We start from the raw sequence: 26,247 nt of genomic DNA, 5'->3' as shown, positions 1-26,247 counted from the left end.
CTTCCTGATTAAATTGTGATTCATGTTTCTGAGAATATGCACGAGGTGACCACAAACTCTCCGTCTGTGATTAAGAGAGCTATTGTGTGATAAATTACATAATTTCTAAAGATATTAATCTGCAATAATTCTGCCTGCCACATCCGGCATCAACATGCTCATTATGGAAGTTTTTCTTAATTCGTGCTGTGTGTTTAAGTGACTACATTTAAATATTTTACCTTTTTCTATCACTGACAAAGTTTCATTTAAATAGTTTATTTAAGTTTGAGTATTTATCAGTTCAAACAGCATCCGTGCAGCACTTGACGAGACGTATCGATGGCTATAAAGGTTAAAAACTCCACTTCTGAGGGAAACTTCAGAAGGTTCACTTCCAGAGACGAGTAAACTTTCAAAGAGGAGCAGTGGCGTGCACATACTTTTTGAAGGGCAGGGGCGAAAAGAAGGGCACTTTAGCACGCATTTTGGCTCCCAAGAGGGCACTTTAGCGCGCGTTTCGGCTCCCAAGAAGGGCACTTTAGCGCGCATTTTGGCTCCCAAGAGGGCACTTAAGCACGTGTTTTGGCTCCCATGAGGACACTTTAGCGCGCATTTTGGCTCCCAAGAGGGCACTTCAGCGCGCGTTTTGGCTCCCAAGAGGGCACTTTAGTGTGTGTTTTTGCTCCCAAGAGAGCAGTTTATCCTGTTTTAACCAGCCAAGGGGGCAGTTTAGTGTGTTTTGCCAACCAAGAGGGCACTTTGGCACACGTTTTGGTTCCCAAGAGGGCACTTTAGCATGCATTTTGGCTCCCAAGAGGGCACTTTAGCATGCGTTTTGGCTCCCAAGATGGCACTTTAGCGCACGTTTTGGTTCCCAAGAGGGCACTTTAGCATGTTTTGGCTCCCTAGAGGGCAGTTTATCATGTTTTAACCAGCCAAGGGGGCAGTTTAGTGTGTTTTGCCAACCAAGAGGGCACTTTGGCACACGTTTTGGTTCCCAGGAGGGCACTTTAGCGCGCATTTTTCAACAATTGGGCCACTAGGGGAGGCGACTGTCCCCCTTGACCCCCCCCCCCCCCCCCCCCTTGTGCACATAACTGCAGAGGAGCGATAGAAAGCATCCTGACTGGAAACATGACAACCTGGCGTGGTTCATGCACGGCCCAAGACAGGAAGTCTCCACAGCGGGTGATTTATGTTATTATTATATGAAGGTGATGAAACCAGAGGATGTGTTAAAGAGTCCTGACCTGTGACAGTCGTGCCACACCCAGGAGTGTCTGCCAGCTTTGGGCCGGAAGTCGGACTGTCCGTTGTTGTGGATCTGGGAGGAGAAGCGCAGCAGGCGGCGGTAGGAGTTGGCAGGCGCCTGGTTGGAGGTGGAGGACAGGCAGTTCTCCTCGTACGCGCACTGCAGCATGAACATGGGCCGGTCCTCCATGTAGGTGGTCTGCTCCACCACCTGAGGGTTCAGCACCAGGTCGGGAGCCGCTGTGGAGAAAAGGAGGACGGAGAGAAAACATTTATAGACTCAAACAGAACGTCTCTGTCATCGGCAGCCCTCCGTGTGTGTCAAGTAAATAAGCAGTTTCTGTTTCAGGCTTCCAGAACCCTCTGGTGATCCTCCAGTGCCTCCCCAGAAATAATTCAATTACAAAAGCTCGAGTTAAAGTATAATTAAAATCAAAACAACAGCAACTTCTTTTCTTTCATCGTTCATTCATGACCGTACCACTCTCAGGATCTTAAAGAGGCAGCAGTGAAGTGTCTTACTCTCAGAGCAGGAGACCCCGGCAGCGTTGCGTCCGCCTCCTTTGGCGCAGGTGAGGTGGTCTCCGTGGTGCAGGCAGTGGGACAGAGACATCTCGGTACCAGAACAGCGGACGCCGCTCATCACCACAGCGTCTGCGCTCACCTCTCCCGGCCAATACCACGTCTCCTGTTGCAAAACACGACCCGCGGTTCACTGCTGACATCTAGACTGATTACATATTACGTATGTTCTGTAGAACTGATAAAAAATAAAACTTAAGTCACTTAAAACTTGAGGGAAATGCACCTTTTACTCCTGTTTTTTATCTTGAATTCAGGAGGATTTCATTCAACATTTATAAGCATATCAACAGCTGGAAAACATTTCCACCAGTCGACTCTTCATCAGCCTGCAGCACAGCTTCTATCCTCCACTAATTTACCAGCAAAATTGATTATTAGAATACAGATTGGACGCTGAAATGATGAGAAACAACCTGCAAAAGTGTCTGAGAGTAAACCCAACGCCTTCCCATTAAATGTCTTGGAAAGGTGATTCTCCACTCTGACCAGCAGAGGGCGCAGCCTATCAACGCACAGCATCATGGATGGACTATTGATCATGTTGTGCGTGGGCTGTGCACTAATGTTCCCATGTCTTGAATATATTATTGTGTAATGGAGCTGCATGATGGAACATACTCCACCGTTCTAACAACACACAGTCCTTCACATTCCTGCCTCCCGCTCAACCTGACATCCTATAATCACACACAAACCATTATTTTACAATTTCCACTCATAAAGCTCCTCGGTCGCCTCGCACTCCTTCTGTTACTGTTATCAGGAAGTGCTGGAAACACCCGATCCTCCCTTTGTCTTCAGTCCTCGTGGGAGGCTGCAGAAGTATCTGGCTGACGATATTTAAAGGAAATCATTCATTTGAAACTGGAAGCAGCGATGAGCAGGCAGGTACTAATCTGTTTTTTAAAGGGGATATCCCGGTGTAAGTTTAATCCATGGTCTAAATCACTGTGAAACTGTGTCAGACTCCCTCTCGAGAGATCAAGTTAGCAGGCCGCTAATTTACGGACTTTTATCAACCTCAGAAACGACCGCACGACAACAATACACTGCAGTAAATGGATCCAAATATAAACCGCCACCAAAAAGCCACAAATAATGCTCAGAACAGCACCAAACTTCAGCAACAGTACAAATAGGGTCTCAGCACATAGTCCGGGGCATCTAACCTCCGCTAGCTTAGCTGGATTTCTACTTGAAAGCTGACTAAATTTACCACTCTTCTGCAGCAGCTTCCTGTTGACGGGAAGTCCCGACGAGTCGATTACCGAGTGCAGTAGAGTTCCGTGGCTCATGGATGAAAATGTATGATTATGACTCCATGGAAAAGCAATCAAAGTTCATATGTGTCTTACCTGCCAGTTTATAACAGTTATTATCGAGAGCGGACAGGGAAAAGAACAGAATTGAGCATTTCTAACCGCACTCGGTAATCGTCGCGTCGGGACTTCCCCGACCCGGAAGCTGATGGAGGAGAGTTGAAGTCTGTTTTTAGCTCCACAATAGAAATCCAGCTAAGCTAGCGGAGGTTAGATGCCCCGGACTATGTGCTGAGACCCTATTTGTACTGTTGCTGAAGTTTGGTGCTGTTCTGAGCATTATTTGTGGCTTTTTGGTGGTGGTTTATATTTGGATCCATTTACTGCAGTGTATTGTTGTCGTGCGGTCGTTTCTGAGGTTGATAAAACTCCGTAAATTAGCGGTCTGCTAACTTGATCTCTCGAGAGGGAGTCTAACACAGTTTCACTGTGATTTAGACCATGGATTAAACTTACACCGGAATATCCCTTTAACAGCGACGATCGAACCGGTCCAACTCCTGTCGCAGTCTCATTAACACTCTATGCAGTATATACTTTTACAGATGCCTCCAAACTTAAATGAGCCTTGATGGAAATTTTTAAACGATCTCACAAACTTCTGGATGGGAATAAAAACCACACAGGAAGCTGAACACAAACACCTCGCCGTGTCTGGCTGATTGGAAACTAAACAAAGAAAAAGCCAGAGTACGTCTGTAACTCAGCGCCGTGTGACAATAAAAAGCTGTTACAAAAGATCTTAATCCACACCAGAGGTCCCAGCTGCCTGGCTGCTAATTAAGACAGGCTATTAATTGATGTCAGCAGTCATTAACCTAATAGGAGACAGGACGCTGACGTAGGAGGGAATGTAGAGAGGAAGCTGAGCTCCACCAGAGAAGGAGAGAAAAGAAGGATCCCTTCAAAGAGTCTGAAATGAATCAGACATCATCGCTGTACCAGACGCTGGCTTTAGACACTTGGAGGAGTTTCTCTCTGGCTCGTTCTTTTAGCAGAGATGGCAGATAGCAGTGACCCTCCGTGTATCCAGAGATCAGCTGTCACATCAGCGTCTTCTCCACAGAAACAGATGGACTTCAGTCAGAGCAGAAGAACAGAGGATTCACTGATTCTTTCTCTCTGTTCTCTGCTTTTTGTTGTTTGTATCCCTCACAGTCACCCGCTGTATAACAGCACCCTAACCTCTCTAGTTTGGCTGCGTGTCATCTCAGAGTCCTTGAACCTCAGAGGACTAAAACTGGTAACAGGTTAACTGATAAAACCAACAGATTTCCACCCTCCGGCTGCCGGGACTCGTACCTGGAAAGCGTTGCTAGCGAAGCCGAGTCCCAGCTGTCTACAGACCACCATGGCCTCCATGGTCCCCCAGCCATCGCTGCACACGGTCCCCCACACCAGAGAACCGTTCCTCTCCATCAGCACCTCCACGCGGCCCTCGTACGGGTTACGACCTCCGCTCAGACGCAGCTACAGGCAGGAAAAACACAACGGATGAGTTGACTTCCACACAAATGTGCACGTTTTTTAACATTCTTCATTTTTCTTTTAACCTAGGTCAAGATAAGGATGCAGCATACTGGACATCTACGCAGCAGCTTAAAGGCTAACACATATAGCATATAGACATCTACAGAATAATGTTCCGTGTTTGCTGCAGTGTTTGTTCGAGCCTCACCGACTCCTGGAAGCCCATGGCGGGAACGTTACACCTCACGGCTGCGTCCTCCTCGTGGCTGCAGCCCAGAGCCTCCTTGTTGAAGAAGCACTCTGTGATGGACTTCTCAAACCCGGAGCACTGCACCTCGTTCATGTGCACCGGGCCCATACCTGGAACACAGACACCAAAGAAACTCATTAGCTTAGCTTATCATAAAGACTTGAAGCAGGGGGAAACAGCTAGCATGCTAGAAGCTGAGTTGTTTTTTTTAATTTTCCATGCAGGATCGGGTGCCACTGATGAGGAGTCATGATGGAAAATTGATTTTAGAACGGCAACAATCCCTCCAGTTCAACCTTTTCCATGTCTAATGTTACTGGAATGTGCAACAATGTCCAGAATGTCCCTGTTAGTTCAGGAGCACCGCGCTGTTTATACCAAAGTCACTTTTATAGTTTTTCCTGATAACAGGTGAGCCGGGCTTTAAAACACTGTCCGACACAGAGCAGATATATGCAGTAGTGTGTAATTCAGAAGTGGGTCAGTGGAATATTTAATTGGGTGAAGGGTTCAGCTTCCAAACCCGCTGTAAAACTCTCCACGCAGTCGGTGATATAACCCTGATCCTGCAGTCTGGGAGGAAACTCATCATCGGAGAGCATAAAGTGAGACGGCTCAGGGTGAGGAGGAGAGAGTGGTGATAACGCTAACCTCATGTCACCTCCTCACCGCTTCATCCTGTTAGACAACGTCACAATTGAATAACGGTGAGGTTGAAAATGGTTTTGTGAGGTCACAGTGACGTGAAGGAACTCCGCCAGCCGTCCTTGAGAGATATCACGATGGACGGACAACCTGGAAACAAAAGTGCCTCCGACCGCGGGTATCACCCGCTGCAAAGTCATCTCACGTCACAGCATCTGAGCAGAAAGGTTTGAGTTTCACACAGATACTGTAGATACACTGCAGCTGAGCCTCGCCCTGCAAGAGTTAACTTCCAAATTGAAGGAATCATCATCGGCTATATCCCCGCAGAAAGATATCTGACCTCATCCTTTGCCGGCTCAGGAGCAGATTCACCGACACAATGTAAGTCATTCAGTTCCGCTGAGCAGAAGCTTCTTCCTCCCATCAGGTCTGTGAGTTCATGATACTCAGTGCTCAGAGGCAGATAGTGGCTGGTATGAAGCGCTGACTTAAAGGATGGAATTACTGCCTGAAGTATTTGGGTTATGTGGTTTTGCTGCACAGTAATAACCTTCTATCCCGGGGCATGTAGGCAATATACACGGACGGTTGTTCCAACTCTAAAGACTGTCATTCTGAGCTCGCTGGCACGGGACTGTGTCAGATCTACTGCGCTCTCAGTCCAGGCTGGATTTAAGGGCTTTCTGTACATGAGTGTGCCGCTCACAGTCATTTTCTTCATGCTCTTCTCTCTCATTGGTTGCATTACACTCTCCCTAAGATTAGGCTTCTTTAAATTCATTCAAAAGGTCCTTAAAAATCCTTACAATATCCCCTTATGAGTATTGAATGTGCAGGAGGGGAGCGTCTGGAAAAAGAGTCAGCTCTTACACAAATAACAGTGAAAATGTAAAAAGAAAAAAACCCACATACCTTGTCCCAGGCGACCTCCAGACAGGGCTTCCTTGGCCGTGCCGAAGCCCAGCTCTCGACACACTACGGTGGCAGACAGCAGGCTCCAGTGGTCGTCACATATGGTGCCCCACTCTCCGTTTTTCAACACCTCCACTCTGCCCTCGCCTACGATGGCCCCACCGCGGAGACGGACCAACGGTTGCTGAAGACGGGGGGGGGGGGGGGGAAACGGAGGCATTGTAAAACCACATTTTTCAGAAATAACAGACTCAGCTGAAAGTTTGGAACCTGGACTGCGAGGAGAAAGCTGAGGCGGCAGACTGGGTGGCTTCATGTTTATAGAACCAGCTGTTAATGCAGCTCTCTTATTAGTGGTTGAGACAAACGAGGAGGTGTGAGGTAACGACGACTATCTGCTATACGTGGATTCACGAGGTAAAGCCCAGATGTCCTGATCCAGTACATCCTAAACGTAGAGGCGTTCACAATCACACAAATGTGACACATCGTCTGAGATGCTGCTGGATCCAGTTTCTTCAGGAATCACATGAGAATAATAATAAAGAAATAACTATATTCTCGCTTCAAACGAGGCACCAAACTCTGCAGTGTCCCCTGTTGTTGGCTTCCTGTTCAGGACTGGTTTCAGAATCCTTCTACTTACAATCAAAGCCCTAAAGGAGCAACTCAAATGTCATATTTTTAAAGGGATATTCCGGTGTAAGTTTAATCCATGGTCTAACACACCGTGAAACTGTGTTAGACTCCCTCTCGAGAGATCAAGTAAGCAGACTGCTAATTTACGGAGTTTTATCAACCTCAGAAACGACTGCACGACAACAATACACTGCAGTAAATGGATCCAAATATAAACCGCCACCAAAAAGCCACAAATAATGCTCAGAACAGCACCAAACTTCAGCAACAGTACAAATAGGGTCTCAGCACATAGTCCGGGGCATCTAACCTCCGCTAGCTTAGCTGGATTTCTACTGAAAAGCTGACTAAATTTACCACTCTTCTGCAGCAGCTTCCTGTTGACGGGAAGTCCCGACGAGTCGATTACCGAGTGCAGTAGAGTTCCGCGGCTCATGGATGAAAATGTGTGATTATGACTCCATGGAAAAGCAATCAAAGTTCATATGTGTCTTACCTGCCAGTTTATAACAGTTATTATCGAGAGCGGACAGGGAAAAGAACGGAATTGAGCATTTCTAACCGCACTCGGTAATCGTCGCGTCGGGACTTCCCCGACCCGGAAGCTGATGGAGGAGAGTTGAAATCTGTTTTTAGCTTCACAATAGAAATCCAGCTAAGCTAGCGGAGGTTAGATGCCCCGGACTATGTGCTGAGACCCTATTTGTACTGTTGCTGAAGTTTGGTGCTGTTCTGAGCATTATTTGTGGCTTTTTGGTGGCGGTTTATATTTGGATCCATTTACTGCAGTGTATTGTTGTCGTGCGGTCGTTTCTGAGGTTGATAAAACTCCGTAAATTAGCGGTCTGCTAACTTGATCTCTCGAGAGGGAGTCTAACACAGTTTCACGGTGATTTAGACCATGGATTAAACTTACACCGGAATATCCCTTTAAGTGTGTTAGGTCTCAGAGTCAAACTGCATTCGTGGAAAAAAGCAGGATAAGTGCTCGTGTCGATGTAGCAATGAGGTGAAGTTAATGATGTATGTGCGTCTTGTTTCTATGCAGACAATATCTTGAAATATCAGCTGTATGATGATAGACATCCGGACATAAGAGCGAGGAGGGTGTTGCTGCATGACATGATTCGTAGGAGATAAAAACAAATATGGTGAATATCTGGAAAAAGAAAAAGAGCACCAGCACCTTTCTGAAAAGTTGAGAGGTTTTCAACACAAAGCAGTCGGAGCGGTCGCACAAAAAAGGCAGAGCGTTTGGAAAAAAGACGCTGGCAACACCAACAACATGATAAATATGAAGGATATCAATATAACAAGTGAGAGAATATAAGAACCCGACATGATCGGACTGTACTGTTGTGTTGCAGTCCTGCTCAGTTCAGTTCCTTTCTGAAAGGTAGATATCTGTTTTAAGGATCAGATCTCTTTGAGTCAGACTTTCCAAGCGTGTTGGAAGATTTGGGATGTGATGTTTCGCCACAACACTCCCAACCCTGCACTCAGCGGCGGTACGTGACAGAGAGCAGGCGAGCTTCAACGTGCATGAAGTCACACGGACAGAAATTCAGATCGGCCTCGTGGTGCCGTAAATCACCGTGACATTTCCTCGCTCGACTCGGAGGTCGCTGCGGTTACAGACTGGGACAAAACGGCTTGTTTGCACCATTTCTTTGACATTCCTCAACTTCTTAATGCGTTAAACAAAAACTGCCCTGGTGAAGCTCTCTTGCTGTCACTTCTCTCTGTGCTCAAGAAACGTTTGAGGAGAATAAAGTTAGCTGATGTTGGCGCTGCTCTCTGAACATCCATGTTTTTCCTTTTCCCCGTCCCAAGTATTTAACGACATTGTGTCATCTTTTAAGCCCCGATGTGATGATGATTTATTTGGACGACAAACGTCCAAAGCAGACGCAGCTGCACTTCACAGGGTGACGGTCTGTATCGAGCGCAGTTTTGGCACGACGTCCAACCAAAACATGCGACGTCCCTCCCTCCTCGTCGGAGCCAGTGAACTGAAATGAACCAGTGCAGTTATTTCCTGATCAGCTTTGTTTACCATCTCAGTTCGTTGACACCGTCCACAGACCATCTTCCTGCTGCTGTGGCCTTTATTTTAGATTCTAGATTCTTTAGATCTAGAATAGTCTATATGATCATTTCATTTCATCCAGGGTCACAGAGTGCTGGAGCCGGTCCCAGCTGACACTGGGTGAGAGGCGGGTTACACCCTGGACACATGATGATGACATGCATTATTTTAATTCACCAAGGCTTTTTTTTAAAGATCATGCCTGTCAGCTCGTCTAAACATCACGATTTACCCAGTAATCAACTAAACCAGAGCGGTTTCCCCTGCGGTCGTTACCTCTTGTCGGAAGGCCTTCCTGAATCCCGTCATGGACGTCGGGGCGAAGGCTCTGCCGGGCACGCAGCTCACGACCACGGGCAGCCCTCCAGAACAGGTCTCGTTGGACTTCACCGCTGTAGCCTGGCCCAGTTTACAGCTGGACAAATGGGCCTCGTTGCCAGTGCAGTTGACAGAATAGTCCCAGTATGTGGGCTTTCTCCTGCGAGCAAACATCCTGCACAGATGGAGGAGAGAGATTAATGAAGTCTTTGAGAGGTTATTCGTCTCTAGACTCTAACAAGAAGAGCTACAAGTTGAACCCACACTTATCAATATTTGTACATGAGCAGTGGGTGAAATGATCAAGTCAATAGGTTTAGAAGCATATTTTGTTATATTGGGAGAACATTTTGTGACATTCTGACAGCAATAATAAAAAAAAATGCTCTGACAGAAGAGGAAAAAAATCCAGTAACTGTGGTGTCTAATAAGCTCATCATCGTCTCATTAAAGGCACAATATGTAGGAATTTTAGATGCATGCTAACAAACTAGCCCTGGCTCATAGTCTGCTGGTCCAAAGCTCCCGTGCTAGCGATGTAACCTCCCACACAGCTCCGGTGATTTAAACTGCTGGCTGCATGGCTAACTAAGCTAACTGTCTAGCAGTAGCTACAGTTAGCAGCAGTTAGCGGTTATTCTGGTTCTGCCTGCGCACACTCTACACAAGGCTAAGCGGATGTATTGCTAAAGCTATTAGCAAGCTAGTAGCAGAAGAACGGCAGTAGGTGCAACACAAATAATAATTTAAAACATGTTTCAACTTAAATTCTTACGTTTAGCACCTTTTAACTAATATAAGGTATAGCTCTGCAACCGCACAGCTGATCGACAAAGTTAGCTGCTAGCTTGCTAATATAGCTGAGCATCTAGTCGCTAAAGACCCAGATATTTCCCTCTGGATTTAGTCGAGACCCTGACAGAGCAAGAAGGAGAGTGATACAGTGGTGAGGTCATCAGATACACAACTCCAAATCAGAGCTAATGTTGCTACATGTCTGTTTTATCAGCAGGACAACTTTAAAGGCCACATGTCGGAAAAAGAAAGTGAAATTAAGCGATGGTTCGCGTATAATTATGCCTGTAATCTCTTCTTATCTCTACAGTTTCTCACTTCAGGCTGAAGTTTGTGAGCGGATGAGAAAGTGAAAGGATTTCATTAACTCGCTGAAGGGCGTTTCATCACGGGGATGGAAAATCTGCAGGTGAATTTCTCAATCGGCTGCTCCAGAAACACATGAAACGCCGTTTAATCATCTTATAATTAATTAATTCATCAAGCGAAATTACTAAACTTATCAGACTGCTTCATCTTGACGGCACGAAACCAGACAAGGGCAGCGGCATCAGCCTGCTGCATAATTAATACTTAAAGCGAAAGGTTGGCGAACAGCTGGAGAGTTCACGGTCTTCCATGTGATCTTGAACAAACCGAGGTTAATGACGCTCTTTCAGGCCTGCTGGGCCGCTAATCTCTTCCCCCGCATTTATTACTCGCCCTTATTATGGATTTAATGAGCCTCATTTGCTGAACGACATCCTATCCTTGTGTCTCACGTCTGAGGTGTACCTGAGGAAAACAGGTTAGAGGAGGACAGGCAGCATTTGTTTTTCATTCCGGGGGCCGCTGAGTGGGAAGCTCCGGGCTGGAAGCCGCCCAACACCAGAACCGCAGCCAGAGGACCGACTCTGCTCATCTCCTCACATGCAATTGAGAAACTCGGCCTTGATGCAGGTCTGTACTGAACAAACTGGTCCTGAGGCTCCGAAGCTAAACCTGGTTGAGTTTCTACTCAAGTTGTGTTTGTGAATGTTACTCTACAACTGCTTGTTGATTTAATGAATGTGGGTCTTGTAATAAAGGGGAATTCCACTGATTTAACGTGCCAATGTCAGGTTATTTGTTACGATCACTACTCTGCCTGTAAAAAACAGTTGTGTAACGTCTTCTGTGGCTCTGACGGAGCTTTGAGTCAGAGTCACTTGAGTCCTCTTGGTTTGCGCGTGGAGACAGCAGACTTACAACAGAAAGCAACTGCAGCAGTGTTTTGAAACTTGAACTATGCCAAAGACCGGTTTAAAGCCGCGGTGATTATCTCATCCATTTGGGAGCTGGCTGTCTAACCAGAAGCTGGGTTGGAGGCTTGATATCAAGTGTGTCTCCGTCATTGTCGTGGTCGCTTTTCACAAGAGCTTGACGTGTTGTGAGAGCAGCTGGCATCAGGCGAAATAGGAGTTTTGCAACAGTTGGATGTTGAGGGTCAGTGAATCCCTCAAAACCCTATTTTTTTTAACAACACCGCCTTGTTGGTAACACTTTATATTAAGGTTCTTGTAATAAACATTACCGTAATTTCCGGACTATAAGCCGCTACTTTTTTCCCACGCTTTGAACCCTGACGGCCTCCAGGGGGCGCTCTAGCAGGAAGCGCAAGCGCGAGACAGACGGGTGGAAGCGATAATGTGCCGAGGAAGACGCTAGTTTGATTGTGTTTTGAACAGTCACTTTGCGCATCATGCACACACCCTCATCATGGAAAACTGCAGCTTTTAAGTTAAAGGAAATCCATCTGGCTGTCGAAGAAGGAAGTAGAGCTGCTGCACGTGAGCTTGGCAACAATGAACCGATGGTGAGAGACGTTGGAGGCGGCAGCGTGAAGAACTGACTCGATGCAAAAAGACGACAAAAGCTTTCAGAGGTAATTAAAGCAGATGGCCCGAACTTGAAAACGTTCTTGAAGACAGGGTGAACACACAGAGAGCAGATGTGGACACTTGCGGCTTACACATTTTTTTTTTTCATTCTACATTTTTAGATTCAGGAGCGCTCAATAGTCCGGAATTTATGGTACTTAGTAGGTAATATGGCCTTCACAAGTCCCTACAAGATGTTATTAACATAAATAAGCCAATAAAATCTAATAATAGCATCGTTAAAAAGCTTATTGTTGGATTATAAAACCTTTTTGTGCACTTGACCAAGCTTTATCAACATTTTATGCCCTAAAGCTACACTAGAGGCTGCATGGGAGCATCAGGAATGAGGCGAGCTCCGGATTATGAAACTGCAGCAGCTCTTGGCTCCGTGTCATCGCTGTTACAAAAGACAGCCTGTAAAGAAAAAAAAACACACTGCACGTTTCATGGGGCTGAAGCGGGAGTCGGCTGACACGTAGATGGAAAGTCAAGGGAGCCGTCGTGCTAGCCTGTGGTTACCTAAAGCGCCGGAAACTTCCAGTCCAGACGCAGACAGTAAATTCAAGGCTAACTCGAGCGCTGGAAGTTTATATGGTGCGCCGCGATTAACCTGTGGGCCGCCCGGGATACAAGCTCCATCATGTAATCAAGATTTAGATCCCTCGGCAGACGCTAACGCATTACGACAGCTGAGCGGAATGCACTGATGCTGAATACACAGGAGGCGGGTCGGGTTTTAAGGTATACGGGTCCGTGATGTCAAGCGTGCAATCCACACACAGAAGGATCTGCGGTTAGTACAGCGAGTTTAATGCTCATTTCCCCTCACGGTGGCAGTCTTCCTGAATTACAGCACATGGGTTTAGTTATATATCTGCTGTGAATTGAAGCAGGATTACTGTTACGAAACGTCTGTTTTGGCCAAACTGAACCACGAAGACGACAGTCATGAGGAGGACAAACCGAGGCTGCGTTACTTAAAGTGTAGAGGAGACAAGAGGATCCCAGACTTCCAACCACATGGCACCCAAAGGCCCCAGAGTCCTATAGGAGGAGCCCACACTGTGGTATTGTGTTGACATATTCTTAAAGGCCCCATATTACGCTCATTGTTTAGGTTCATATTCTTATTTTAAGCTCCTGCAAGAAAATGTCTACATGCTTTCCTGTTCAAACACAAACTGTTTTTCTCACACTTTCCATTTTCTGCAGCATCTTTATTCAACCTCCGTCTGAACGCTCCGTTTTCGTGCCTGTCTCTTTAAGGACCCCCAGTCTGCTCTGATTGGTCCTGCCTGGAGGTGACTGTATAGTTATGACATCACAGTCTTTTTAGGCCCTGACGCCTCGTTTAAAAGAACATTGTCTACACACAGGCTGTGGATTAAATGTTTTGGTGCCTTCACAGTACTCATCTGCTCAGCTTTGAAGTTTCACTTATTAATATTTTTACACCCCCTTTGGGTCAAAGGACATTAAGTAAGGTGTGAGGTTGCTTGCTGCTTAATGATGAAAACCCCAGAGATTTACAAGCCTGTAGGTAAAGAAGGTCCGATAAACCCAGTGTGTGCTACCTGCTCCGCCCAAAAACAGCTGGTGAACATACCGAAGCATTTAACAGCTGAAAGCCAGATATTTGTCAGAGGAGGCGACTTATATCGGACTTCAGCTGATGGACAGAACGTTTCAGATCATTACTCTGATCAGTACTTTATCACTCACTTGTAGACTCTGGCGTTGTACTTCCTCTCCCCGGGGAAGCCGAACATGCCGCAGATGACTCTGCTGTTCAGCTGGTTCCACTCGCTGTTACAGATCTGCTTCCATTTGCCGCCATCCTTGACCTCGACGTAGCCCTCCGTCACAGGGATCCGCTTCCGGTACGATGACAGGATGGCCCGAATGCGGACGTCCTCGACTTGAATATCAAGATTCTGTAGACGAAAAAAAAATGGACACATACGATAAGAAAATTGTATATGTAAGAATTTGACTTGGAAACATTCAAAAATGATCAACAGAATTTGAAGAAATATTATTTTTGATGCTACGGCGCCTTACAGAGATGTTTACTGATGTTAGCATGCTAACCAGCTAGCTCCAAACAGCCCGGTCCAAAGCTCCCTGTGGTTTAAACACCAACAGGCCCCTGACATCCTGAACTCACAAGCCGAACCACTAGCTGCACTGCTAACTGAGCTACATAGCTAATGGCAGCTACAGTTAGCAGCAGTTAGCGTTGACACTGGAGATATGTTATGAGAATGACATCAGTAGGTGCCTGTTCTTACATACTGCACCTTTAATCAGAGAAGTAAAATTATTAAACCATTTTCTGCATGTTTGTTCGAGGAACATACTAGTTTTGCACAGTGACTTCTTCCATCTGATGAAATGTAAACAGGCCCAACATATACATTAACCCGTCTTACATAACATGCAGTCAGAGACCCTGCCCGCCCCCCTCGAGGCTGCAACCACAGCCGCTCGTAAACATTCTCCAGGCTGCTCAAACATTCATTTTTACAGTTAATCACCTTGTTAATGCTGAACACCCTGACAGGCTGCCGCGCTGCAGATTTCTGCCGTTTAAAAAGGTATCAAAGCCTTTCCACGGTGACACGTGCAACACATATAGGCGTGTCAGTAAAGGGAAAAAATGCACAGGCACAGCATTGTGAGCGCACGTGGAGTGAGCAGCAGTTAAAGAAGGTGACATTTCTTTGGTCGTCATGGACCGCAGACTTCCTCAGCACAGGACGGCACAGACAGAACACAACAAGTCAGTTTGTGTTGACTTTCATAAACGCTGCTGCTCAACCTTTCCACTGATCCTCCTCGTGTTCCTTGTATGTGAACCATTTCTATATGATTTTAGCTTATTTCAAATTATGTTGGGGTGCATCATGTTTAAGTGTTAACCCTGTCTTTGTCTTCTTGGTTGGCAACATTTGGGGGGATGTCAGAGCACGTCCAGCACCTTTTGTCGCTGAAAATCTGTATATATAATTTGTGTAATAGAAGTCTTTAATATTATCTCTCCTGTCCTTCTTTTATTTCCCACCGAAGTTTCTAAAAAATCCGGAGCAAGCGGAGGGAGCGGTCATGTCACACAGTGACGCCAGAAGTGTAATTAAAGCCGGGAGCTTTGTGCACGTAACATTGAACCAGTGTGCGGTTTTATGCTTTTTTAGTGTCTATATTTGGTAAATGATGACTGTAAACCCCACAAGTAAGTGGCTGTTTGTGCTGTGATATGATGACATGAGTAGATCAGCGCTTGAGCTCCTTGACCAAAGACACTGCAGTCGGTCTCCAGGGGAGGACGGATGCCTGCTGCTCCCTCAGGATGGGTTCGATGCAGAATACCAGGTTCACCGTGTTGTACATTGTATGACATGTGATCAAATAATAATCCACCGACTGTCACAGTCGAACAACCAGGGGAACAGGAGTCGACAGGGGCGGTGAAGGGACAGTCAGGGAGTGAATCCAGAGCCAGAAGTGCCTGGAGCACGATGGACAATGCCTTCAGGCTAACTGTCACCACAAACGGAGCATTAATTAATTGCATTTATTATTCAGGGCATTCACAATAATCATTTAAAGGGATATTCTGGTGTAAATTTAATCCATGGTCTAAATCACCGTGAAACTATGTTAGACTCCCTCTCGAGAGATCAAGTTAGCAGACCGCTAATTTACGGAGTTTTATCAACCTCAGAAACGACCGCACGACAACAATACACTGCAGTAAATGGATCCAAATATAAACCGCCACCAAAAAGCCACAAATAATGCTCAGAACAGCACCAAACTTCAGCAACAGTACAAATAGGGTCTCAGCACATAGTCCGGGGCATCTAACCTCCGCTAGCTTAGCTGGATTTCTACTGAAAAGCTGACTAAATTTACCACTCTTCTGCAGCAGCTTCCTGTTGACGGGAAGTCCCGACGAGTCGATTACCGAGTGCAGTAGAGTTCCGCGGCTCATGGATGAACATGTATGATTATGACTCCATGGAAAAGCAATCAAAGTTCATATGTGTCTTACCTGCCAGTTTATAACAGTTATTATCGAGAGCGGACAGGGAAAAGAATGGAATTGAGCATTTCTAACCGCACTCGGTAATCGTCGCGTCGGGACTTCCCCGACCCGGAAGCTGATGGAGGAGAGTTGAAATCTGTTTTTAGCTTCACAATAGAAATCCAGCTAAGCTAGCGGAGGTTAGATGCCCCGGACTATGTGCTGAGACCCTATTTGTACTGTTGCTGAAGTTTGGTGCTGTTCTGAGCATTATTTGTGGCTTTTTGGTGGCGGTTTATATTTGGATCCATTTACTGCAGTGTATTGTTGTCATGCGGTCGTTTCTGAGGTTGATAAAACTCCGTAAATTAGCGGTCTGCTAACTTGATCTCTCGAGAGGGAGTCTAACACAGTTTCAGTGTGTTAGACCATGGATTAAACTTACACCGGAATATCCCTTTAAAACCAGCAGGGAGAGGTGCGTAGTAACACTGATCACTGATGTATTCTCTAAATTTTAATCCACCCACAACTGTTTGACGGTGCAGCAGTGCTCAGTAAACGAAGAGTTTACTTTCACTGAACTGTATGAAATGAATATCAGTCCACCAGCGAAACACGGAGGACTTTAGAGTGTATTTAAAATATTACTTTGTGCTTTAAACCGATGGAGAGCTGACAACTGTGCGTGTAGAAAAACTCCTCCGGGTGTCTGAACAGAACTTCGTCTGTGGCCTTTTCAGCTCGCCGGCAGCGTGAGGGCTGTCAAAACTCAGCTCAGGGATTTTTTTCCACTTGGACCTTTTTTGCAGGGATTAAATAAACATTTTCCTCTCCCATAGACCGAACCCACATTCTTGTGCTACGTGACAGTGCAGGCGGAGGGGAGGGAGCGCAGTCTGGCTGGCTGTGTGTGGTGGTGGTGGTGGGAGGAGGGGGATACGTTGCCTCGCTCAACAGATGGGCTGGTACAGACTCCTCTCATATACAGCCAAGAGGAACCTAGACATCAAATAATGAGAAAGTAGGGTTTCCCAAATTGGCATTTTGCTGCCGGAGAAGGGCCGATGCCACCAGAGTGAAAACTACCAATCATCAGTCTCTCTGCTATTTTCTCCCAGAGATAAACCACATTAATCACCGTGGTCAGAGGCGGCGAGGCAGTCTGGACTGCAGAGGATGTAAAACCGTACGCAGGCTGAAATCACGGAACATGATAATGAGACGACGGCGACCGTGTCTGGGTTTGCTGCGTGTAACGGTACATGACTCGGTGGCTGACATGCAGAAAAACAAGGGAGAGCCAAACGCCGGGATCCAGACTGTTTAAACACTCGACCAAACAGGACGCATGTATCGAGATTGAACGTCTGATAAACACAGGAACAAAACACTTCAACAGATGAGTCTAGATGTCGTTCAGATAAACAACGTCCACCCCAAACTGTGCGTATAAGAGAGAACTTATATAAGAGCCTGAGAACAGCAGCGGCGCTCAGAGTGGAGATCGCCCTCACGTGTCTCTTTATCGGACAAAAACGGGTATTTGAGAGCAGAAAAGAAGACATTTCTAGCATGTGTGTCTTGTTTCCAGCGCACTCTGGGGAAAAAGAGGAGCGGGGGCCTTTCCTGAGTCTCTGCTCGTCCAGGATGAAAAGTAGCACAGATGGAAAAGCCATCAGTGGGATGAGTTGTACGGGGAGAGGTTCGAGGAGCCTCAGTCTACGGCGAGGGTTTTGTAACACACATTTTTCTACACGAGCTTCTTTACCGCTGCGAGCCTTCGTTCCCTCGACTTTGGGGTTACAGCTACGCGGCGGTAACGTGATCCCTTTCGCTCAACCTTCTGAGCTTCCATGCGCAGAAATGAAGCGGAAAGTACAAGCTGCAAACAAACTGTTCTTTTCCTAAAACACTGCAGCTGCTGTGAAACATTAAATTAGTCTAGTCTGTTTCTGGTTTCTATAAATAAAGAAATAAAAGTATTTCGCTCTGTCGCTAGCTGCTAACTGTGTCAGTCTGCTGCTTGTTATAGACCAGGATAACTTAGCCTTGCCGAGTGGCCACACGCGGTTCTACAGCTGTTAATTGCCTTTTTATTTATTTTTTCATTTGTCTTCTCAAATCAGTTTTTCATCTCAGGGCATCCAGAAACTTTGATTACTGCGTTCGAGCTGTAAGGAGCCATTTTTTTGTGTTGTTGTTTTGAAACGTGTCCCCGACTACTTCAGCTGAACGCTGCGACGCCGTTCTGCTGTGAAGCTCCAGATTTGCTTTGTTGACTGTGAAAGTTCATCAGACTTTCCATCAGCACGAGTGCAACTAAATAATTCATCATTTCTGAGGTGAACTGCTCCTTTAAGACGTGGGGACCGAATCCACAACCAGCCTGAGTGAGCCAGGAGGGTGTTTCCAAAATTAAAGTCAGATTAGAACAAACCAAGAAAATATCTTTTAGCTTAACAGGAACGGCATGAACAGAAAGCTTTTTTTTTCTTTTGGTCTCACGCTGTTTGTTAAGTGTTACCAACGCTGAAGAGGCCGGTTCCCTCCAGCTGCACCAGGACGAAGGGGGTCGGGCCGGAGCCAGAGAAGGTCCGTCAACACTTCAAGTCCTGCTCAGTTAGTCCGGATTCAAACCACATGTCTAAACATCTCAAATATAAAACATAAACACTCTACATATTAACAAGCTGCTGTGTTGGTCACCATATCTCGCTCCTAGTCACGTGTGATTACTAGCGAAAAGAATGAACCCAGAATAAAACCAGAGGTTTTAGTTACACAGTACGTAACTCCTCTGGTCCACAGTGCAGCACAGAACACATCTGCCAGCAGAAATGGAAGAGTGGAAGGCGTTCAGGAACACATGGTTCCAATAGAGGTCCTCGACAGCTCTCTGCCAGCAGAAATCACCTCACGTCCACTGCAAAATACCAAGAAACTGGGTTCATGTGCAGTGTGGTGTGAGGCGTTCAGCGAGCCTGCGGTCGGTTTTTGTTTTCAGGTATTTTCTGGCGTCGACGCGTTCGTCCCCGCATGAAAACACGTCTACTTAACACACAGTCTTTTCTCTTGTGAGCTGATTATCGCACCGGCTACGACACAAAACTGAGGATTATGCGTTTCAACGGAGACGGTGTTCACAGAACGCAGACAAAAGCCGTGCAAGCGGTGTGAGGTTCCTCCTCCAGACCCGTTAAAAAAGAGGCTTTTTGTTAACAAACTGGAAGCAGATGTCTCAACAAGTCGTGACAAAACCCACGCCGGAGCGTAAATTACCAGAGACAGTGATTTAATGGAAATGAGCTGCTCATAAATGGCATTAAAGCCGAATTCACATGAAAAACACACGGGGAAAATTAAAAAATACCGGCTCAGGGAGTGATTTCAGAGTACAGGGATTCCGAGGGTGGTTCTGCTAATCTCTTTAGTTTTTAAAAATAAAAGTTCCCAAACCTGTTCGAGCTGAGAAAGCTTACAGAGCGACAGAGAGCGTGAGAAGTTCTAATCAGAAGAGAAAGATCTTCTTATGCCTTAAAAACTGAGTAAACAAACTCCCTTTGCTTTCATGATGGAATAAACAGTTTGGCGGACCCTGCCACCATCCATCTCTTCAGTTACAGTCGTCAGAGCTGATGAGCAGCTCTCAGCGTTGACGTAAACGCCAAATCCACCCCGTAGTTTTTGCTGCACGATGTAAACTTTAAGTCTGAGCCACAATCAGTTCTTCAGACTTCTGTGACTGAAGTTGAAAAAAGATGGTCTTAAATGACATCGTCAGACTGCAGCCTGTGCGCACCTTCAGGTCGACAGGTGCGCAGGAGAAGACGAAATCGGGGAAAAACACTTTCCACTTCACTTGCAGTTGAGTTGCAGTTGAGCTTGACAGTTTGCAGGACTCTTTTTTTCTTGAAATAACATTGTAAAAACTAAAGTTTTGCACCCTGTTAGGACGTCATTCGCCACGAGCAAACGTTGAACAAGCATCTAAAGAGACGTAAAAAAAAAAGCCTTTAAAGCGTCGTAGAAGACGTTGGATTGACATCTTTAGGATACCGACCCCAGAATCTGAAATGCCTCCTACACCGCTTTAAATGCTGGATCTTTATCTATAGATTGAAAAACAGTGTGCACCAATCAGATGTTAATGGGACCCTGCTGCCTCCCAACACAAGTAACCAATATTAGATAAAGAAATTAAAGTAATAACGTTGCAACTTTCCCGTCCAGCAATGAACTTCACAGCTGAGTTTTAAACATAATTCAAACTGTATACATTGGTCAGGTATCCTGTAGAGTTTCCTGTCAGCACGCAGGTGACACGTGCTGCACACTGTGGCAGAAACACAAAAGGAGAGCAGCTGTGGAGGAGAGCCGTAAAATGAAAGAAATAAAAAACCCAGCAGATAAATGACAACACTGCATTCCTCTCTCGCAGCGCAGCCAATTACTGGTGACAGATCTGTTCTGCACATGCACATAAAACCCGTCGCAGTAATCAAAGGGATTACTTCCCTTCGACATGATGCCTGTTTGTCAGCCGTAAAGATCAGACTGTACTCTCAACAGCCTTAACGCAGACAAAAAGACCTGCAAATCCACGTTTCCTACTTCGGCGTGACTTAATTCCAGTGCTTGTGAAAGCAGGCTCAGCCCCGGGAGTCAGATCCTCGGCTCGCGCTGATGTCAGATGGAGCGCTTAATTTTAGTCTCCAGAGGCTAAACATCCGGCTGCGTGCTGCACCGTGGGAATGTGATGCCTCGGGTCGAAAACCTTTACCTAGCTGCGGGAACACCTAACAGCTAGGTGGAGAGGAAAAAAAAGATTAAATAGTTGAAAGCATTTTTGAGATGGTGACACAAAGAGCGGCCGGGTATTAATCCCGGATCACAGTGCAAACGCGCTGAAGGGCTGACGAGGCAATTTGCAGCGCCGCGCCACGATTCGGGGAGGTTTACAGGGAGGAGAGCGGGAGATTTGACCTGAAGGCCCTCAGAGGGGGAACAAATGACTGCAGAGGGGAAAATGGGAGCTGTTAACTCTGCTTGGGGTTGAATTCATGGCTGCTTGTAATCTGCTTATGAGAGAGGAGGAGATGAAGGAGGGGAAGGGAGAGGAAAAGCTGCAGTCAAGGAAGAAATAGAGATGAAATGCAGTTGGAGAGGCGAGCTTTGGTTCGGCTAATCCCCGCAGACAGATGACATCGCTACCTGTCGGAGCACGACAACAAGAAAGATTTGTCAGAGCAAACGAACCCGCAGACATCGGCTTCTTCTTCTTCTACGATCCAAACGAGCTGCGATAACATGTCGTGCTGGCTCTCAGTAAATATGAGAACCAGTGATCTGGTATTAGTTTCTGAAAAACATCACAACAATCACCCACCAAACTCCAGTCATCCAAATATAAAATGCAGGTGATGAAGGTCCACTGGGCCATTTAATAATCTCTGTGCGACACCAGGTGAGCAGAACGAAATGTGAATTGACGTCGATCTATTCTACACGAGAAAAAAACTTCCTGGAGTGGAGGAGGAGGAAAGAAGCTGCTCTCTAATCTTTACAAATCGAAATTAAGCACACAGAACTGCACAGAAATGAAGTGAAGGTTTTAAACTTCAAGCACAAATCTAAGAGCCTTTCTCACAATGTTACCGTCCGACATCAGAACCCGCTCTCTCCCCCTTTCTCAAAAGCATTTGATGACTTTTAATTGCGGACGTTTGAACCAAAAGGGGCTACGATTACAATACTCAGCCTTAATTACATCCCACCGGCTTTCCTTCACAGCTGACTGACATTTCTAGAACGCTCCATTGTGCAGCCGGTCTCCACATCAGTTGACATTTTCCCCCCATAAAGTCAAACGACTAACACTATTCCTCTTTCACACGTCTCTAACGGTTGTTTTCGTCCCTCGTCTTGAGTGTTGACCTGAATAAATCAGGGATGAGGATCCTGAATGCATCACTGAGGCGGCCTTGTTGCACCAGCGATGCCAAACATCACATTTCCTAAACCCTGGAATTTATTTCTTCATGTTGAAATCAGTGTGAAGTGGAATGTGATGCAGTCGCGTGATCGCCGGTTCAGACCTCACGAGCCCTCCGCAGCCGCTCCTCCATCCGCTGAAATGTCGAGGCGAGGCGAGAATACTTCCTCAATGCGCGACAGCGGTGCGTAAATAAACAGTGAGGAGACACTGGGTGTTGTTTACAGCGCAGCCGACTGAGACACAGCGTGCCAGTTCACAAGTCGCTCAAAGAAAACTGGTATTGCTTAAAAAAATGTGACACTTCCAACGATGCAGGAAGACAAAGCAGTCACAGAGAGGAATCTGAGCGCCCGGGGTCGGAGGTCGGCGACACGTGCATGCCCGGCTTCGTGTTTCACCTCCCTGTGAGCTCACTCTCTGGGTATTTCCTCGGTGCTGGACCGGCTGCACGTTGTTCTGAGCTCACCACCACCTGAGAAGGCAGCGGCGCCTCTGTATGTTGGCTCCTGAGCCCACTAATCATCCTATACCACAAAACCCCCAGCGACATGTCGTCATGGCTGCCATTACTGCCCCGGGTGAGTCACCAGATTACCACTTCCAGATGATAAGGCAGGAGGGGGGGCCCGGCCCGGCCCGGTCTTACACAAACTCTGCGCCCACGTGCCTCCTTTCAGTGAGTGGAAAAGCTGAGTCGGATTCTTTCGGGTTGATCCCAGCTTGACTCCAGACGTCTAGACCTCTCCAGCCGCGCTCCTCTGAGAATCATAATCTGCACCGTTTGTCCTTAAAGTCAGCGAGATGCATCCGCGAGTCCGCGAGTCTCGAGGAGGACGACGACAAAAAGCTGCCAAATGTGAAGCGATGTCACGTGAGTCGGCCTCGGCAAGTCTTCTTGAGAAAAGAGCGCCCTCGAGCCTTTTACCACACCCGGATCTGGTGACAGAAGTCTAGGAATTTCAGCTGCATTGTGGGTAAAGCAGGTTCCAGATCTTAACATGGAAGAAAAATGTGTGGAATAAAAAGAAGATGACACCACTGGTTCCTCTTTCACACTGGAAAAACACCCAGGAACATTATATTAAAGACTTGTGTCTATAATATGAATGTGTCAGTGTGTTTTTTCACACTCACAGCAGATATTGAGACACATTATCATCCATTTGGAGTCGTGTGTTCGTCCATCTGATGACTTTAAGTCCCTTTTAGCTCCGCTTTTGGTCTCTACCAACTCTACCAAGGCAGATATCTGACTCTTTAGCTGCTAAAAGCTCCTCGCTGTTCACCAGCTGCGTCTGTCTGGCAGTGTACGGTGAGTTTTTGGAGCTATTTCTAAAAGAAAACAGCCGCCTGCTGTAGCGAACATCACTAAGAGAGCAAAGAGAGTGGATCAAAAACAATGAGCTGAAACTGACTGTAGAGCTGAAGAGCTGCAGGTCAGGTAATCTCGATTCCAAAAAAAGTTGTGACGCTGTGCAAAAAGATCATTTAAAACAGAATACAATGACCTGCAAATCCTTTTTCAACATATATCCAACTAAACACAGGACAGAGACAAGATTTACATCTCATCTGACATCTGCAGCAGACACAGTGAGAAGAACCGCAGCATCCCTGCTTTTCTGGAATCAGGGCTGAACTTAAAAACTTCAACAAACTCTGGAGTCGGAGAGAGTGAAGTGATGATGTCGGGGACTCAGTGGGGGAGGCGCAGAGACATAGCAGCGGGGTCAGGAAGAGGGACAGAGGCTGAGAGGCGGCTCAGCTCTGCAGTTTGCTCAGAACATTGGAATGTGGCTTCATGAGGCCGGCCGGCACAGCGAGCAGAAAGATAACATTCTGCTGTTTGGTGGCAATTAGCTGGGAGCGTATTGGCCCGGCCCAGAGAGAGAGAAGAGGCTCAGCAGAGCCCGTCGATTAGCTGACCAGACAACCTCGACACTTACGAGTGCAGCACACCAACAATTACCAGTTTAACTGCACTTTCACTGACACTCTGTTACCGCAGGCTGTTCAGACAGGACTGTCATTAAAGCAGAAGGGTTATTGACTGTTTCCAGGCCAGAGAAAGGAAAGATTTATCATGTAAAGAGGCACAACGAGGGACTACTCAGTCTACTCAGTTTTTTTTTGTGAATCTCTCGTCAACTCTCAGTTTGCAGCCTGCAAATGTGGTGCAGAAATACGACCAGGGTTTCAGATTCCAGCGCGTGTTTACCTCGATGTGGTTGGGCAGGGTGTTGACAAATTTGAACCCGGGGATCCTCTTGTCGCTGCACACAACGCCGACGTCTTCGGTGTGTTTGCAGTCCGACACGCCGATCCCGTTGGAAGGACACAGAGCCAAGGTCCTCTCTTTGCCACTGCAGTGGAGATTGTCAAACCAGATGGGTCCTGACAAAACCGGACAAAAGAGAAATCCATCAGTTCTTCCCTTGGGAGGAATTTTCCCCCTTTAGTAGTGGAAACAACAAAGGAAAACAGAGTTCTCATAAATGCTAAGCTAGCTTCTCTGAAAGCTGAGACGCGTTTTTACCACGAACCAGTTTCCTGTCAGTGACGGTCCAGAGAAGCCATAAACTGAGAGACCATGAGCAGGGGTGACATCACTGTACTGGAGATGTTACACATGTCATTGTGAGGACGATGATGCTGAGAAGCAGCGCGTCAGGACACCTACCATCTCCTTTCCCATATTTGGCCGATGGTGTCCACGAGACGGCCTCCAGGTAGCCCAGCTCCCTGCACACCACCTGAGCGGCGTGGAGATTGAAGTCGTCATCGCAGACGGTGCCCCATTCACCGTTGTAGAAAACCTCCACGCGGCCCTCGTTGTGCTTCCTCTTGTCTCCCGCCAGTCGGAGCTGAATCCTCGGCGTGTCCGGTGCCAGCTGCGGGGCGGTGTACTGCTCCGGGACTTCAGGGTCGGGGTAGCCCGGCGGGTAGCCGAGGTGCTCGTACTGGGCGAGAGCCAGCTCTAATAGCACCAGCAGGAGGACGGTGCAGCGGGGCAGACGCTGGGTGGCCGGCATTTTTGGTGGGAACTGATGAAAGGATGAAAAGAGAAGAGGAGCAGTCATTAACATTTCTTGGCTGCCGTCTCAGATGGTTCTTCACAACGGTTCTTATTGTCTATCAGACAGGAATCAGACCGCAGAGCGAGAACGAGAGGGAACATTAAAGAGGCTCTTCCACTCTGACCTTCTGTTGTCATTGCCACTGATATTTCCCTTATTAAAGGGGCATTGTGTAGTTTCAGAGAAGATATTTAAACTACGATATCAATGAGGTAATAATACTCATTGACTCACTTTTCCAGCAAGTGAATAAACAAGCTGCTGTCAGAGGACAAATGAGGTCCCAGAACACTGTGCGAAGCTAGAAAAGGTGGCAGGGTCCGCCACATATAAACACAGTAAAACAGTGTGAAGCTGTGTTGTCCTTTAAGGTCAGTTTGTTTATTCAGTTCATTCAGCCGTGAAAAAAAAAGAGAGTTTGATTATTTAGTTTGTTTAGGTGTGAAAAGAAATCAGACAATGAACGAGTCAAAGTTTTGAGTTTAAATTTCTTCTGCAAAACTACGTAGTGCACCTTTAACGTCGCAAGTCAAGTGGAATCATGGATATGGAGAACAGAGCCGGTGGTAACACGTTACAGTTATATATTTCTTTTAGCGGTAACACGGTTATATAAAGCGTTACTAACAATATTTCAGTAATATATTTCTACAGTTTATGTATTATGTCATGTAACGTGTTACAATCCCTGTTACTGACTAATAATACTAATTCATCCGAGCCTTTAAGTTCTGTGTTCAGTCTGTGTGACTGAGACGATGAAGCCTGATCACCTGAATCCTAATCCACATTCTCGAATCACACCGTGTGTTCTTTGTTCTGTGGACTACAATAAAAAGGCAGAGAAGAAGAGATGTTCGTCTTGTGATGTAAAAACATCTATTTAACTGTTCCATACAGGCTATTTGGGCCTTTTGTTGAAAGTAACTAAAAGGCAGTGCAATAAGTAATCTGTTACTCTACACAGACGGTCATATTGTAAGGTA

General features: G+C 46.5%; 1 protein-coding gene across 2 annotated transcripts in view; it reads right to left on the bottom strand.

Moving 5' to 3' along the window:
- loxl2b (lysyl oxidase-like 2b) overlaps positions 1–26,247 on the bottom strand; it is a 34,184-nt gene that overhangs the window by 5,671 nt on the left and 2,266 nt on the right. For both annotated transcript variants that reach the window (XM_030418112.1, XM_030418113.1), the window contains exons 2-10: positions 24,865–25,228; positions 24,403–24,578; positions 13,882–14,093; positions 9,422–9,638; positions 6,418–6,601; positions 4,816–4,967; positions 4,440–4,607; positions 1,756–1,921; positions 1,233–1,473 (exon numbers count right to left, since the gene is read on the bottom strand). In XM_030418112.1, coding sequence (XP_030273972.1) covers positions 1,233–1,473; positions 1,756–1,921; positions 4,440–4,607; positions 4,816–4,967; positions 6,418–6,601; positions 9,422–9,638; positions 13,882–14,093; positions 24,403–24,578; positions 24,865–25,216 — 1,868 coding nt within the window. In that variant the 5' untranslated portion in view covers positions 25,217–25,228. The remainder of the gene's footprint in view (positions 1–1,232; positions 1,474–1,755; positions 1,922–4,439; positions 4,608–4,815; positions 4,968–6,417; positions 6,602–9,421; positions 9,639–13,881; positions 14,094–24,402; positions 24,579–24,864; positions 25,229–26,247) is intronic.

The sequence above is a fragment of the Sparus aurata genome, chromosome 5 (assembly GCF_900880675.1).
Source record: "Sparus aurata chromosome 5, fSpaAur1.1, whole genome shotgun sequence".
In the NCBI taxonomy this organism is placed as follows: domain Eukaryota; kingdom Metazoa; phylum Chordata; class Actinopteri; order Spariformes; family Sparidae; genus Sparus; species Sparus aurata.
This window is presented reverse-complemented; position numbering and strand designations above follow the sequence as displayed.